The sequence below is a fragment of the Lygodium microphyllum genome, chromosome 2 (assembly GCF_053477565.2).
Source record: "Lygodium microphyllum isolate KBCC chromosome 2, Lygodium_microphyllum_v1.1.10, whole genome shotgun sequence".
Classification (NCBI taxonomy): domain Eukaryota; kingdom Viridiplantae; phylum Streptophyta; class Polypodiopsida; order Schizaeales; family Lygodiaceae; genus Lygodium; species Lygodium microphyllum.
In genome coordinates, this window is record NC_141136.1 from 43,478,416 (window position 1) to 43,496,786 (window position 18,371).

An 18,371-nucleotide genomic window follows, 5' to 3' on the forward strand; every position below is an offset into this window, starting at 1 on the left:
GCAAGTGAGGTGCTGGCGTGGAGCTCTCAAGGTGTACTTTCAGCCCATGTATGGAAAATGGGGCTGAAAATGGGTCAGGACCAAAATTGGTGCAAAACTATTGGCTGTCCAGACGCAGAGTGCATCCCAAAACAGGTGTCATGGTTAAGTTCCAGCCAATATGGCCTCCTTGAGGTGTGGAAACTCATCCAAGATAGATGCTGAGCACCAAGAATCTTCCTCTATTGTTGGTAGGCCTTGCCATTTGATCAAGTATTCCTGGATGGAATGGGTGCGGAAATGCTTTTCACGCTGCCCAATGACCACTTCAAGAATATACTAGATAAGGCCCTCCTCATCTATGGGGGGTAGCTCCTCTACATGATCTTTGGGAGTGCCAATGAAAGGTTTCAATGTGGTCACATGGAAGACATTATGGATCTTAGTAGTGGGAGGGATTTGGAGACGGTAAGCCAATTCCCCGACCTTCTTAATGATTGTGTAGGGCCCATAGTAACGGTGTGGCAACTTGTTGTAAGAACCATCCTTTACTGTAGCATAACGGGACTTGGGAACCTTGAGGAGTGAATTGGGACAGCTTTAGTGTAGAACACACCTTGAGGAGTGAATTGGGACTTGGGAACCTTCAAAGCATTGTATGGTTATCGGGTGCCCCTTCCCATCGTGAATTGGATTTTCATTGAAGATCACGATGGGAAGGGGCACCCGATAACCATACAATGCTTTGAAGGGGGAGACTCCAATGCTCGAATGAGTGGAGTTGTTGTAAGAAAATTCAGCCAAGTGCAGCCATACATCCCAAGAACTCTGCACATCATGACAAAAATGTCACAAATAAGTTTCAAGCCACTTGTTGACTCGCTCGGTCTGCCCATCCCTTTGGGGATGATAGGTTGTAGACAGAGTCAATTTGGTCTCCATGGAGCTGAAAATTGTCTGCCAAAACTGACTCATAAATTTGGTGTCCTGATCATGTACTATGACATGGGGTAAGTCATGCAACTTAAATACATGCTCCATAAACTGAGTGGCAACTTGAGATGCTGTAAACTGAGATTTTATAGGAATGAAATGGGCTGCTTTAGTGAGTTGGTCAACTACCACATAGATGCTATCTCAACCCTTCTTGGTTGTGGGTAAACCAGTGATGAAATCCATGGTAATGTGGGTCCATTTTCCTTCGGGGATAGGTAAGGGCTGCGACAATCCACCTGGTTTAAGAGTGCTATTTTTATTTTGTTGATAAGGCACACATCTAGACACGAAGTCTTTAACATCTCGCCATAGACCTTTCCAATGGAAGCTTTTTGAAATGCAGTCATATGTTTTGAAGACCCCTAAGTGGCTAGCAATGGGTGAAGAATGCATCTCTTCAAGGATCCTTTGGGTAAAAGGAGAGGCATGGGGAATCACAATACAGCCATGGATCCAAATGAGGCCGTTGTGAAGCTGATATTGAGAGTTGTCATCCATAACACCTTGCTGTAATTTCTAAAGCTAAATTTAGCATCAAGCAAGTAGGCCTCTTGGAGCTCTTCAATCCGATCATGGTGGAGTTTAGTGATAGATGAAACCTTGCATGCACACATGCGAGAGAGTGCATCAGCCACTACATTGTCCTTGCCATAGGTGTGGGTAATCTCAAAGTCATAGTTTTGTAGGGTAGCTACCCATCAACATTGTTTGGGAGTGAGATTGGGCTGAGTCAAGAAGTATTTGAGCACATGGTGGTCACTTTTCACCTTAAATTTACTGCCACACAAGTAGTGGTGCCACTTTTTAATAGCATGAATGACTACCAACATCTCCTAATCATAGATATGCAACTCTCTATCTTTATCATCCGATTTCCAGCCTCAAATGCTATTACCCTATGTTCTTGCAACAAGATTGCACCAATACCCCGTCCACTAGCATCACATTGGATGGTAAAATCCTTTGAAAAGTCAGGGCATATGAGGATAGGGGCTAAAGTGAGCAAGTCTTTCAGCTGTGCTGCTGAAAACTGCGATCAGCCAAATCATCCCATAAGAAATCCTCTTTTTTTAGCCTATCGGTTAATGCTGCTGTAATTGTGGCATAATGGCAAATAAATCTACGATAAAAAGAGGAGAGGCCAAGAAAACCACGCAAGGAGGTAGTGGTAGTGGGGGTGGGCCAATCCCGGACACACTGCACTTTCTTAGGATCAACTTGGATGCCATTTTCACTAACAATGTGTCCCAAGTACTCAACCTCTGTTTGCATAAAGACACACTTGCTTTCCTTGGCAAATAACCGGTGCTCTCTTAGTATATCAAAAATGTCTGACATGCTTCAAATGCTCTTGCAGTGACTTGCTGTAAATGAGTATATCATGAAAGAATACCAACACAAACTAGAAAATCCATGGCTGCAATATTTTGTTCATTAGGCTCTAAAACATGGCAGGTGCATTAGTGAGCCCAAATGGCATGACAAGGAAATGGTACAAGCCATGGTCAGTCCGAAAAGCTGGTTTAACTTCATCACCCACTCTCATTCTAATTTGGTGGTAGTCGGATCGCAAATCAATCTTGGTGAAGTAGCATGCTCCCTTGAGCTCATCAAGCAAGTCATCAATTCGAGAGATGGGGTATCTATTTTTTACGGTGATCTTATTGAGATCACGGTAGTCAATGCACAATCAGAAGGATCCGTCCTTTTTCTTAACCAATAGAACTAGGGAGGCATAAGGGGAAGAGCTAGGCTCTATGAATCCCATTTCAGTGAGCTTCTTGACTTGCTTAACTACTTTCTCTCTCTCACATTTAGAGAGCTGATATGGGGGCTTATTGATGGGCTTGGCATGAGGCTCCAAGTCAATTGGGTGATCCATCAATCTTTGAGGTGGGAGAGTGGTGGGAGGCTGAAATAGGTCCTCATATTTAGCGAAAAGTGCTTTTAGTGTTGCATTTTACTTCCCCAAGGTGTGTTGGTCATCATTATCCTTGTGCAAATGCAAGACAAAGATCTGGGAGTGTTTCTTGAATTCTTTTGAGTTGTCTTGCTGTTATAAGCTGAAAATCTACAATTTCTTTGATGCCCTCCAAATGTACAAGCTGCCCATGCATTACAAACTCCATATACAACTGAGAGAAGTCCATGGAGATTTTTCCCAACTGTTGTAGCCAATCACACCCTAAAACAACATCCACACTTATTTAATAGACCCACTTAGAGCCAATATCTTTCTTTCCTTTAGGCAATGGTACTATATTCAATTTAAGTCTTATTGGCCCCTAATGCAACCATCTCCTCATCCATTTGTTGTATCCTAATGTGCACAATCAATAGCCTCCTCAAAGCAAGTAGACTTAACATCCTCAAATATCTTTGCCACATAAGAAAAATGGTGAGCTGCATAACCCTTGAAATCAAATCTTCTAATAGGGTATCTCACCATACTAGACTCATATACCATTGGATCACTCAATGGGGTCTTTGTATTACCATATGCTCTCTATACAACCAATGTCTCAACTAAAGGAATATCAAGCTCATCATCCAAACTCTTTGGAGCACTAGAGTCTATCAAGAAAAAATGAGTGACTAGTAGATGCATCATTACATCTGACACTTTCTTCTTCCTTTTTCATTACCTTCAACACTAGTAGATGAACCTGAAGATATAGGGCTACTCCTTAATCTCTTACACCAAGGATTGACTACAGATCTACTATGAGATGATATCTTTGGTCCAAAAAGATTATGTGATTCTTGCTTTTGTGTAGACACATTAGTGTCATGATCATCAACGTCATCCAATGCATGCATATCTAATAATCTCATAAAAAATCAACATTTGCTCACCCAAATCTTAGTATTAACATGTTTATAATAGTGATATCCTTTCTACTTAATATACTAGTCAATGAAAATATATATTTTAGCCATTGGGTCCAATTTCTTCCTCAACTCATTAAGCACATGAATATATGCAATAGAAAAAAACACTTTCAAGGATGATATGCTATATTTCTTGCATGAAAAACATTCTTTAGGTATCATACCATGGATTACATATGTGGAATTTACACAGTAGTATGAATAGCCTCAGACCAAAAATACATGGGCATACTCTTTTCAGCCCCCATCAATGCTTGTGCAACTTTTGCAATATATCTATGTTTCCTTTATACAACCCCATTTTGATGTGAGGTATATCTACATGTAAACCATACTTTATCCCATGAGACCTAAAAAATAATTGAACTCATTAGATATCTATTCTCTCCCTCCATTTGATCGCAAGCACTCAACTTTTAAGTCTATTTCTATTTCAAAAATAGTATTGAAGATTTTGAAGTTCTCAAATACTTTATTCTTTCCTTCACAAAATATACATAGATTTTTCTATAGCAATAATGAATATAAAAAAATACTTACTACCACCAATAGATATATTTTAGATGGGACCCCAAAAATCTATATGAAAAACGTCAAGTATATTCTTGCTTACATCTTTATCATGTGAAAATCATTGCCTTGCCTGCTTTCTATATCGATATGCTTCACAAAGTTTATATAAATCTACAAGCTTGAATATACCAACATTTTGGATGACATTCATTTCGGTCTTTGCATAAAATTAGCATGTTCAATATGTTTGTGCCATATTTCAATGTCTCCAACCACATCATTACATTTAGTATATATAGTAGTACTTATAGTAGGAATTCTAGCATCCGAGGTCATAAATATGTGCACAATAGCATTCAAAATAGACTTTTCACACAAACTCAATTGAGAAGTTGGTATACATATTTTGCAAATGATGAAATCTTGTAGATTCTTGAGAGCAATGACTATGAGGAGGGTATGTCCTTGTGAATGTTTAATTTTGGTGGCTTTGCAATCAAGGCCTCAAATAGTGATCAGATGCAACATTTGAGAGTGAGTCATATCATTGCAATGTACATTGAGATTTAAATGAACTTCTAGGTAGTGGATACAAACATTGAGGATTATCTTACTCATTGGATGACTCAATCACAGACAACATTTATATATCGAGAATCATGTAGTGGGGGAACTTGCTTGAGTTGTTGTGTTGCCAAACACACACAATACACACAAGAGGAAGCTCTCTTAACCACACAAGAAGAGAGATGGAGACCAAAACTGTTCTTGTTGGTTTTTTTCTTCTTCTTCCTCACACAATACAACATACACAAAGTATAGATAAGATACAACATAAAGAAAATTGGCCTACTAAGTCAAATAGTGCATAACTAACTATGCTAATTGTAGGAGCTTCTGGCTCTACCACCAAGATCCATAGATCGCTTATTGTTTCAAGAGTTTTAATACAAGTGTAATGGCTACCTCTCACATAGCTGACGTGCTCTCAAACCTATGAGTGTAGTGAGCTTACCTTCATGATCGATCCCTCAAGCACTCCTTTAGTAGATCCATGGTCCAAGGTGTAAGCTCAAGAAAGCTTGATCCTCAAGCTCCAAGCTCCATACTCCATTGCTACATGCAAGACAAGAGAAGAAAAGAGAAGAAGAAGAAGAAGAAGAAGAGAGGAGAAGATGGATAGCTTCTCCACCATAGTCCCTCACTCCTCTTACACACTCACTCGCTCACTCCCTCACACTCCCTCTCTTAAGAACAAGCTCAAGAAAGTAAAAAGAAGAAGAAGAAGAAGAAGAAGAAGAAGAAGAGGAGGAGGAGGAGGAGGAGGAGGAGAGCTAGTTTTGGCCACACACAAGAATGAGCTTCTTTATTCACTTTTTTCTTTTTATACAAAACTCTAATTCCCTTTGCGTACCCATCCCTTTTTTACATGCTCGACTATTTTAGCCTAGGTCCTCTTTTCCTATTCCCTTCCTATTTGCATTGTGCCTTCACCCATGCCCGTCTACATTTACAAACTGCATAGGAGGGAGCTTGGTGCTCTTATACTATAAGGATTTAGAGTGCACTTTTATATTTAAAATGCATCTTTCCTCTTCACTGCTTGCGAAAAAAATATTGAAAGAAATATATTAAATCTGCCACATTATTTATAAGTTATGGGATATATATAGAAACATTCGCCACATGTACATATGTACTCATACACATAGTACATACATAGACACATGTCACATACTACTTATCCTTGCTTCTTATTTACATAATCATACACATGACTCACACATACCCCTCCGCCCACACACATTACTCAACATTACATCTACTCTTGTATTCATACATACATATACACAATTCTTAGAACCAAAAGGTTTGAGATACTCATGGTCCAATAACTTGAGCTAGTCAGATCTTTAAAGCATGCATCTTGAAAGTTGCAAAGCAAGACAGAGCTCTACCTAGAACCCATAAATGCTAAGGGACTTTCCCTCTTCATAGACTTGAGCACAAATAATACCTCCCCTTCAATGAATGGTTTATCCAAGAGCACGCTAATTTCAATAAGGCGCCAAGGACTCTATCACGAGGACGTGAAAGTTTGATGCTTTGCTTATGCTTAATTGACATTTGATTAAAGGATTAATCAAATGTACAATTAAAAGATGCACATGTGTTGCACATGTGAGGTGCAAGCTACTTTTTCACAGTTGAAGGCCGAAGGACCCTATGAAAAAGATGGGTGTCAAAGGCAAAAGTTGTAACAAGTTACACTTGTTAGATTCTAGGTGAATTTTGGTGTCACTTTGCCCCTAGGACCATTAATTGGCCATTAACTGTCAGTGTGGTGACACTAGGGACTAGGCATTAAATAATGGATTAATGGTTGTCCAAGGGTCAATTAATGCATGGGACCTTGGGTTGCAAATGGCCTAGCCAATTAATGTTTGGATGGGCAAGGTCAATTTTCTAGGCATGGATTAAGGGGGGTGAATTAATTTTCAAATTTAATTAATTCTAAAAATTAATTAAATGGCTGGAAACTTTTAAAAATGGATTAAGAAAGCTACCACTTGGCAAAAATTTCCCATGCATGTGGAGGAAATGCTAAATAGGGCTAAAGGGAGAGGGAAATCTCGTTTTTTTCATTTTGGAGCTGTTTTGGAAAGAGGTGTTAGACTGTTGCTACCAGCTTTTGGGGCCATTTCTTAGTCATTGGAGACCATTTTGGTGATGGAGATTGCATATTCTTGACCTTAGGAAGTTGGAAATTGTTGCTTATGCACTTTCTCTTGAAGATCACAGTCTTTGATGTTCATATTGTTGTTGGTGCATCCGTTTGGGGCTGGTACAACAAGGCAGCAGAGCTAATTTTGATCAGTTCTTCGCAACAAATCTCAGAATTTTCTCTCTCTACAGAATTCTCTCATCTCCTTTAGCCTATGCTCAACCATTCTCAGTAATTCTTAGCCATTCGGAGGAGATCTCAGCCATTTTTGGTGGGCAGATTTGTAATTTCTGCAGTAAACCCTAATTTATATTAGAAATTAGGGTTTAGCAGCCACCTTGGGATCCATGCCAGAGATTGAAGGCTCAAGGGACTGAAATCAGTAGTTGATAATTGAAGATTATCAAGGGATTTGAGGAGCCAGTCCATCCCAAGTTGATTTGGGGCAGCATTTGGCCAGCCAAGGGTCAAATTGGAGACGAAGTCCTGGGTGAATCAAGGGGCAAATGACCCAAAAGGCTTGTTGGTCATTTATGACAGCAAGAGCAATTGGTTAGTAGGAGAAGATTGAAGAATCTCGAGTTGTACTCCTTCCAATTGAATGAAAGCTAAAGAAATACCGCAAGGGTCGCCAATTTTGGGGCCAATAGGGTGTCAACTGTCCAAGAATGTTATGGTAAAGTGTGTATTTCATTTTATGTGCATTTATTTATTGCTGTAATTAACTCTTAAATCAGGTTATCACCACCCATTCCAAGAAGGAAGGTTGGTTTTAGACTCTCTCCATTTCCACATCCAAGATTTTAGCAATAGACTAGGACCAATCAACAACACTCTTGGGCTCAACTTCAACTAGCACTGAGAGATGCTTGTGGAAAACATTAGCATATCCTAGTCATCAATAAAGGTGCATCGATTTTTTTCCTAAATAAATGTGATAGTCTCTCTTCAGTAAAGGTGCACATTTAGTCTCTCTTGAGACTATCACATTTATTTAGGTCGAAAATAAATGCACCTTTACTGATGACTAGGATACATCACATTTATTTAGGATGAAAATAGATGCATCTTTATTGATGACTAGGATATGCTAATGTTTTCCACAAGCATCTCTTTGTGCTAGCCGGAGTTGAACCCAAGAGTGTTGTTGATTGGTCCTAGAGTGGAAATCCAAGATTTTAGCAACACATTAGGACCAATCAACAACACTCTTGGGCTCAACTTTCGCTAGCACTAAGAGATGCTTGTAGAAAACATTAGTATATCCTAGTCATCATCAGTAAAGGTGCATCTATTTTCATCCTAAATAAATATGATAGTCTCTCTTTGATGGTTAGCTTTGAGAGAATTGAAGTAAAATTAATATGGAGCATCTCTTAGGAGGTCCCACCTAACTTAGCAAGAGGATCCAAATCGAATGTTTAAGCTACTAACACATAATGATAAGTAACAATGTCGATCAAGAGGTTGGGACTCTCAAGGTGGTTAGCTATGTGCAACTCCTTCTCGAGTAGGGTTTTATACAAGAGGGGGTGATGCTTTAATTCTGGGTGTAGACCAGGTTACATGAGAGAATGATGAAGAGAAGAGAGACATTGTTGCAGTGAGTTGGATTCGATTGGATTGTTTTAGTGGTACATTGCTAATGATTTGACAATCCCTACAGGCACTGCCAACTTGATGCATATATGATTTCTTCTAAAATGGGCATTGAGAGTTGCATTTTATTTGATTTCGTTGACTTGGGAAAGAGAATGTTTATGTAGATTTTGATTATGCAAATGGAAATGATGATAGGCAAGAGAATGTGGGTGAGTTCAAAGCTTCACAAGAGACAAAGTAAGCATTTATGAGCTAGATTGCTATTACAATTTTTTATGCATCTCTTTTGAGATAATCAATATTGCCATGTAGTGTTGCCACCATACTTTTATCTAAGTGTGAGTTGATAAGGTTTGATGTGGATATGAGATAAGTGTGATACAAGCTAAGGTTCATAGGTTGGGGCTAATAGAAAAATGGTGATTTTGTGCTAGGCATTGCATTAGAGAGCATGTATGCCAAGTGTGCTACACTTGTAAAAGTGTAAGAAGTGTTCAAAAGAAGCTTATAGCACCACATGTAGTCTCTTGAATTGTCAGAACTACTCGATATCTAGACATGGACATTATGATAAAGCTTTTGAAATGCTTTGGGCACGTCCAAGATAAAGATCTCTCTCTAAATGCTATTGTGCAAGTTTACACACTTACACATGTCTAGGTCTATGAGTCAACGTACATAAACACACTTTGTCTAAATTAGTGCTCAAAAGTGAAAAATGCAAGGGGAGAGATATAGATAGATAGATATGAGAGATAAGTCTCCGAATCAATGAATATAAACACACGTTCTCTAAATTAATGTTCAAGTAGCATAGGAAATGTAGGGGAAGATAGAGAAAGAGAAAGATATATCGAAGAAAGTGTATATATTAAACTTTCTCATGTGCGCGTACACACACACACACATAGGTGTATGTGTGAGGAAAATTTTAAATCTCAACAAAGGTGGAGCAATGAGCTACCCATTCTTGCAAGTTGCAATGGTGGCCCTAAGGCTATTGAGCATGAAAAACCAAGATAGTGTGCAACATGAAAATTAGGTTCTCCTTTGCACTTCTCCAATCTTTGGAAGAATCTTAACAAAGACTCATCGATCAGCCATCGCCACCCAATGAAAAGCTCTAACAACACCATCCCAAGGCTAACAACATTGTGTTCAAAGATCCCTCGCAACGGTGGGACAATCGCAATAGCAAGGTTATTTTACCCCAATATATTTTATTATGAGTCATGACATATTCCACATCTACAAAACATGAAATCTTGTGAGCTCTCATAGAGACATGGCTTTTTCTTTCGCCCCACTCTAACCACGGGCCAGTGCAAGGTCTCCAGTTTTCAAGCACAAAGTGACAGTAGATGCCTTGTGGTTGGATTGTCGGTACAATCCAATCTAGGTTTTTGAAGAGGTCAAAAAAATTGAATCAATGTCCACACTTAAATTGAGCGAAGGGGAGCCTCAAGAGGAGAAGGAGCTCTCTTTACAAAGGAGACCACTCATGTTGTGGGACTAATGAAGGCTTGTGCAAATCAAAAGGATCTATTCAAGGGCACAAGGCTACATGAGGACATTTGTAAATGGGGGTTACTTGAAAGAAGCCCCTATGTTGCAAGCACTTTAATAACTATGTATGCTAAATGTGTTGCTCTTGCAAAAGCACAGCAAGTGCTTGACAAACATATTGTTCATGATGGATTCTCTTAGAGTGCACCGATTAGCAAGAAATGTGCAAAATGGTCATGGTGATGAAGCTCTAAAATGCTTTGATAAAATTGTGGGCATACCTCTATATATCTAAAATAGTATGTGTTTTGCGATAGTTATTGTAGAGCAATGAAAATAGTTCAATATGAGTGTTGTTATGCATTATGTGTTTGAATAAATTCCTACAAAGAAAAGTGGTAAGTCATGGAGCATAATCCTAACACAGTTTATGATGGTGACTTCAATATGCTAGATTGTGTGGCAGATCATAGTTAGAAACATGCAAGGGTGGGACCCACTATCTTTTTCCATAGCTAAATGAATTGATTTTAGTTACCTTTTAAATATGGAAGGGGAAGATCATAGTTAGAAACATGCAAGGGTGGGAACCACTATCTTTGTCCATAGCTAAATGAATTGATTTTAGTTAGTCACATTGTAATACCCACCAAAGAGAGGCTCCACTTGTTTTGATCAAAATTAAAATATTCCACCAAAAAATCAAGGTGTGCAAAATCTCATACCATGTTTACATTTTAAAGCTCATTTTGAGACTATTGGTACACCTTCCTAGAGCTCATGTATTTAGCTTATGAAATGAGAAAATTATTCAATAGAGTTGAGTGTCATGGAGGGGTAGTGGGGGAAAAGGCCTTTAGATATGCTTCATGGTGGCAACACTATTGCCATTGTAGTTTGGTGGTTACTTCTACTCTTTGACTATGATGTTAGTAGAGGTGAAGAGTCAAATGGAACACAAAAAGTCAAATGAGTAGTAGCTTGTTCACCCAATGATATCGTTTAAACTTGCAAAAATATCTAATCATACAAGCCTGATTTTTTTAGCAAGGCTAAGCCCTCAATTCCTTTTGCAAAGCTAAAGAACAAACATATTGCTGAGAGAGAGAGAGAGATTTTCCTCCTACAACAGTGCCGATGCACTAGAATTGCCATCCAAGCCTAGAGCTTGCATGCATATCTCCGCCTCGAGCATATGTAAACCTACCTTGTCCTGGGCAACTACTTGGTAGCTATGCTTGCCACCTCAATGAATCTGCATGATGCCAGCGTGTATTCCTCCACAGCTTGCCCTGCCCCACCGAGCACTCCTGGACTTGGCTCATCTCTGTCTACATCAACTGCAGCTAGCCACGCCATGCCTTCCACCTCTAACACCGGATTCTCTTGCATTGTGCACAACCTAGTTGATTCATGTATGTGTTCCTGCTCAATGCTTGCTCTACTCCAGGATGTTGAGGTGGGCAAGCAAACACACACTTATATTGTCCAGGGTGGATTGGATATAGAAAGTAATGTGTATGACACCCTAGTGGACACGTAGGGGAAATGCCGCTCCCTCACTGAAGCACACTAGGTTTTCAAGAGCCTACTAGTTCAAAATGTGGTTTCCTGGACTGTGCTCATTGCAGGGTATGCTGAACATGGTCTCAATCAGGAAATACTGGATTCTTACAAACAGATGCAGCTCAAAGGATTGTATGCAAATGTTGTCACCCATATGTTTACTGCTTGACAGCTTGTGCAAACCATAGTGATTGTGGAAACAGGCTGAGAGCTACACGTAGAAATCATTCAAAAAGGCTTGGAGCAAGAGTTTCATGTCAACACCACACTAGTGGATTTGTATGCCAAATGCAACTTGCTCAGAGAAGCATGCCAGCTATTTGATAGACAGCATGTTAAAAAAGCTATCATGTGGACAACTTTACTTGCAGGATATGTTGAACATGGCCATTTTGAAGAAGCCCTTAGCTATTTTGATCAGATGCAACTGGAAGGTGTATCTGGAGATACTATCACTTTCTTTCTCTACTTGAAAGCTTGTTGGACCATTGGAGCCTTGGAAGTGGGCCGGTGATTACATGCCAAAATCCAACAAGCAGGATTGGAAAATCTCTCAATGAGCAATGCATTAATTGACATGTATGGCAGATGTAGCTCCATAACTGAAGGGCAAAAAGAATTTGATGGGATTCTAGCTCGAGATGCAGTTTCCTAGACTGTATTGATTGAAGGATATGCTAAAAATGGGCTCAATGAAGAGATGCTGAAGTGTTTCCAACAAATGCAATTAGAATGTGTCCTTGTGGATCTATTGACCATTGGTTCTTGGTATAAAAGCTTGTGACACTATAGGGGCCTTGGAAGTGGGAAGAGATCTATATGATGAAGTATGCAAAAAGGGTTGGGACAAAGAACTTTATGTGGGAAACACACTTGTGGATATGTACATGCAATGTAGATTGCTTTCAAAAGCACAACATGTGTTCAATAGGATAGCAAGTCAAGGCGTAGTGTTATGGATCACTTTAATTGCTACACATATGGAATGTGGTCATGACACACATGCACATCCATTCATGGTGGCATGTCTTTTGAGGATTGTGGCCATCTTGAACATGACTACCATACAAAATTAGTTTGGTAGTAGACCTCACGATGTGGCTCTTACTCAAGTCTATTCTTATCATTTCTCTGTGACAAGTGAGTTGAACCAAAAGCAAAAACAGTTTCAAACGAGTCCTTCAGACTCATGTAAGGGCTTTCGTTCATTAAGTGTCAGCTTAGATGGTCATTATCTAGCAATTGGTGATCGGAATGGAAATCTTCATGTATATGATCTACAGTCCCTTCAGATTGTAAACTTCAAGGTACACAATGGTTATTCCTTTGCAGACAAGCAAGTTGAACCAAAATCAAAGACAGTTTCAAATGAGTCAAGCAATCCTTCAAACTCATGTAAAGGCTTTCATTCGTTAAGTGTTATCTTAGATGGTCATTATCTAGCAGTTGGTGATCGGAATGGCAATCTTCCCTTATATGATCTACAATCCCTTTAGATTGTAAACTTGAAGGTGAACAATGGTTGATCAAATGTGTTTATTTTTTCAATAAGCTTCATAGTTAGACTTAAAGGTGCTAGGAAGACACTACTTAATAGCATTATTTGACAGGTGGTTGGTGATACTGTACTGGAACTTGTGGTAATACTTGGCAGGAAGCGCATGATGCAAAGATTCTTACTTTGAGCTTTGGAGATGTGGCCCTCATGGGTGCTGACATTAATGCCATTCAAATTTCCCTTTTGTCATTTGGTGGTAGAGATTCTTACTTTGAGCTTTGAGATGTGGCCCTCATGGGTGTTGACATTAATGCCATTCAAATTTCCCTTTTGTCATTTGGTGGTAGAGATTCTTACTTTGAGCTTTGGAGATGTGGCCCTCATGGGTGCTGACATTAATGCCATTCAAATTTCCCTTTTGTCATTTGGTGGTAGAGACCGTCTTGTACATATATATGATGTTTGCAGATATTGTGACTTGTACATTCATAGTCCTTTGTCAACCTTGAGAATTCATGTGAGTATCTTGCATTTTATGTATCACAATTGAGGTCCTACCATTTGACTATTCCCTTGTTGCCATTTTGAGGTCCTAGGTGTGGGGGGATGTCCATAGCATCAGGTTGGGGAAACATCCACACACTTTGTAAAACTATTTTGCATCTCATATGACTCTCCTTTCCAAAATTTCATTGAACCTTGGCCACAACTTATTTCCATTGGTCAATCAGCCCTTCTCATGATAAATATTGGGAGCTAGATTTTTCATTGCACCTTAAATAATTTGCTACAATGATCAAGGAGGCGCAGATGATCAAGGGGCAGGTTTCTCTTAGTTGCCCAACAATTTGAGGTGTAGATAATAAAATAGGATAAGAGCACAATACATTGGGGATTCCTCAATAGGGTGATTCTTGCATTCAATAAACATCTAAAATAAGTACTACCAACCCTAGTGGTCATTTGGTTAGTATTTATAATAGCTTTGATTCTAAAATTGTAATGTTCTTTTTTTGACCAAGGTGGTTGATCATTAAATAGGGCGAACAAGTGCAGTGCTTCTAAATGGTTAAAGAAGACTAATGTGAAAAGTATTGTGAATATTCCAATGTGAATGTAGGTCAATTTTAAAGTCATTGTCATTGATTTTCTTAATGATTTTAAAGGGTCCAAGGCATCTTAAAACAAGCTTAGCATTTGGATTTTTCTAGTCTACATTTCTAAAATCCTAACTTGGAGTAGTACAAGATCATTGGGCTTTAGCAATGATGACTTTAATTTGAGCTATAATACACGAATGATCATGCACAATGAGATAATCTAGGATGAATAATTTTGCTCATACTAGCTTGATAGGCTAAGAAAATGTATTATCATATAGTTCAAAATAAGAATATTCAAGGACTTTAGTTTACGATGATACTAAGCTAAACATTAAGGACATGAAAAAACAAAAACTATCTAATATAAACATACAAATTTAATAGTCTATTGGAAGTTATAAAAATTATAAGTAAAATTTAGGTTTAAATCAATATTCTTAGGATTAAGATTGGAAGGTAAGAGTTCCAACGATGTAGATTTATTGGATTATTATTAATATAAGGTTTATTATTAAAAAAACCTATGGATTACTATGTCTGAAGTCTAAAGAAGAGGACCCAAGTACTATTATTGCACCCTTTTTGTCATGCGTCGCGCCATTTTTCCTTTGATCAGGTAGGGCAATGCCGTTGCTACTGGAAGTTACTGCACCATTTTTGTCCTGCTGTGTGCAGACTCCGAGTACTGTAACTACAATTGATGGCCTCTTCCACCTATGGCGAGCACGCCTCCTCCATCTTTCCTCACAATAATTTTTGCAACCGTGAGAAGAAAGGCTTGTTCGTTTCTTTCCTGAATTGCTATGACATAATCTCCTTTCTGGTCACAGCAGTTTCCACACAAACTCCTCATCCCACAGCATGAGACTTCTCAAGTGCAAAGCTCCGCATCCTAAATCCTTTGAAAAGGGAGCATCGATCACCATTATTGTTATTCTAATTAGGCATATTTACACATTTGAAGTCATGTAGAGACAGAATCTGGACAATTAAGAAATGCTTGGCACATAAGAATGCATGTATATAGTGCCAGAAAGAAGCCAAACAAACAGGAATCACTTGAAATGCATTAGTGTGCAGATAAGCTTACATATATCAATGGTGATGTTATATTTATCAATGTTGACTTGCTGTATATTGAGGTTGCCAAATAAAAAACTTGTGTATTCTAATAACTCAACTAGGAGACACAAAGAAGTGGCACATGCTTGTGTTTTCTTTGCTAAAATGATTTTACTAAGTCTTTTATATCAATGATGCCTTTTTTATTTTCAGCTTCAATTGGAAAATGTCATTGGGTTCACAACTAGCAATGCAAATGGGTTGGCTTGCAACTTTGCAAGTTGCAACAGGTGATGTTGCATATGTGGCGAGGTGTGTTGTAGTCATTTACAATGTGAACATAAATTTATGGACAAAGTTTTTGATGGTTGCAAGGACTCCAAAAGAATTTGCATGTGTTGCCTATTCACCTCATGGAGGCAAACTTATTGCTACTAGTCTGCAAAATGATTGCAATTTCAGTCCTTCAACAATTAGTTGAAAAGTCCTTATGTAGAGAGCTATAGGGTTGGAGGTTTCCTAGCACTAAGCTAGGTGGTTTTTTGTTGTTTGAGTCAGTCATCTCAGCATCAACCAACTGTTCTTATTTGGGATGTGACCAATGGGTTTTGCCTAGCTAAGATGAAATCACAAAAATATGAAGTTTCATGTGTGCAGTTCTCTCCTAACGGTGAGTTAGAGCTTCAGCTTGGTTGGCAAACCTCCACATCAATAGTAGTAGTAGGCATTCATTTTTTGGGAGTCCAAAGTTTTTAGTGCAACATGTTTTTGAAATACTGGCATCAGCATACGCATTAACAGGAATGAATATGGAAACTCCAACTGAGTTTTTAGGATGCCTTTTGTGCCTAGGAAAACATATTGTTTTAGCTGGATCTTTGCATGATGGTTTAGTTTGCCTCTGGGATTTCAAGTCTACAACATTGATAGACAAAGTTAGAGCAACAACTACATTCATGAAAATAAGTGGGATTTAGATGGAAATCATTTTGTTACAGCAGGTGCTAATCACTTGAAACATTGAACTATCGAGTCAAATGCAGGACGAAAATGATCTGGAATAGGCTCAGGTCTGATCCTTGATGGGAGAAATGTTCATCTTGATAGTCTACATGAAAATTCTCGTGGCAGTAACATCTTTAGAATATTCATAAGTTGGAGATGTCAAACCGGTTTCAACCAGTTGTTGTAGGTTTGACAAGGCCAGGGTTTAGCCATTTCAAGTTTGCATGTTGTTTGTGCATGCAGTGATGGTATTGTGCATATTTTCATGCTTGAGTATCTTGCATTTGCGGTAACTTTTCCTTGACCAGCACCATTTGGATTCCATGACTTGACAGATACAAAGAGATGCTCCTACCTTGCCCTAGATAATGTAAATTGGATCTCATATCCTGATGTTATTGCTTGTCAAGTTTACAGATGACATTGCTACTTGGACCCCCAGGCTCAGGGAAGACTACTTTGCCCCTCATGATTTCCAGAAAGCTCAACTCTGAACTCAAAGTAAGCTTAGTTTAATGACCAAACCTTTGATCATGAAAGATAGCAGAATGGAAGGGATTAACACAGAGCTTAAATATAGCTGCATTCACCTTGATAACTAGTAGCAAGTTCGAATACCATTTTTTTGCATAAATATTGCATCCTTACATCAAAGTCTTGTATGAGTACGGGCTTTCAAAAAAGTAACCTACAATGGTCATACTTTTTCTTAATTTGTTCCTCAAAGAACAGCAGCATATATTAGTCAGATAGATATCCATTTTAGTGAAATGACTGTTTGTGAGACACTTGATTTTAGTGGTCATTGTCAGGGTGTAGGTACATGACATGGTAAGAATGCCTAGGACCTTTTTATTTTACTCATTATTACAACTTTGCAAGATGAACTTCTTTAGAATAAGGAGTGACCATCAAAGCACACAAGAGAGAGCTTATAAACTGTTATGAATAGATATGCTAGTGGAGCTTCTCAGAAGAGAAAAAGAAGCAGGAATCAAACCAGATCCTGACCTGGATATTTTTATGAAGGTGATTATTACTTACCCAAGCTTGTTCTACTATGTTGACACATTTATGTATTGTGACGTTGGAGAGTGTGGCATGTTATAATTGTATAACATTCATAATTTATCTGCTGACGTTTAATCAAAAATCTGCAGGCAATTGCCATGGAAGGTCAAGAAACTAGTATTGTCACAGATTATGTCTTAAAGGTATGGCATCTTTCCCTTTTCAATGCTCCTAAGGATGATAGTGTCAATGCTTATGGTTCTGACTATGAATGCATGTGTTGTGTTTGGATTCATGCCAATATATTTTGGGACTCAATATTTGTGCTGATACCTTTGTCGGGAATGAGATATTGCGAGGAATATCTAGAGGACAGAAGCAGATGGTAACAACTGGTATGTTACTTTGAACAGAGCTTCATTTCTTGCGTGGGGCAATGTACACACTGGCTTATAGCAAAATTTTCCAAGGACCTTGTCCGTTCAGTCCTGTGCTTGGCCATGTTGGCAGTTGAAGCTTGGAAAAAGAGGCTGTGGCTCAGACTTTATGATTCTGAAAGTAAGCAATTTTGCAGGTGAAATGATGGTAGGACTTGCCAGAGCCTTGTTCATGGATGAAATATTTATGGGACTTGATAGCTCCACCACTTACCAAATTGTGAAATGCTTGAGCCAGTCAGTGCACTTGCTTGATGGAAAAATGATGGTATCGCTTCTGCAGCCTACCCCAAAGACCTATGAGCTTTTTGATGATGTGGTTCTACTTTTGGAAGGTTACATTGTCTACCAAGGACCTCGAGACTCAATTTTGAACTTCTTTGAGGATATGGGTTTCAAGTGTCCTGAAAGAAAAAGCACTCTTGATTTTCTACAAGAGGTAACGTCTTTGTTACTTTCCTTCATAACTCACTTAT

General features: G+C 38.7%; 1 protein-coding gene across 1 annotated transcript; it reads left to right on the plus strand.

Annotated features, from left to right (window-relative positions):
• Window positions 1-17,401: 17,401 nt before the first annotated feature.
• On the plus strand, window positions 17,402-17,895 carry LOC148039677 (ABC transporter G family member 44-like). The gene is made up of 3 exons (XM_087665325.1): window positions 17,402-17,476; window positions 17,608-17,661; window positions 17,763-17,895. The coding sequence occupies exons 1-3, from the start codon at window positions 17,402-17,404 to the stop codon at window positions 17,865-17,867; spliced, it is 234 nt and encodes a 77-aa protein (XP_087521451.1). The 3' UTR covers window positions 17,868-17,895.
• The last annotated feature ends 476 nt before the right edge of the window (window positions 17,896-18,371 follow it).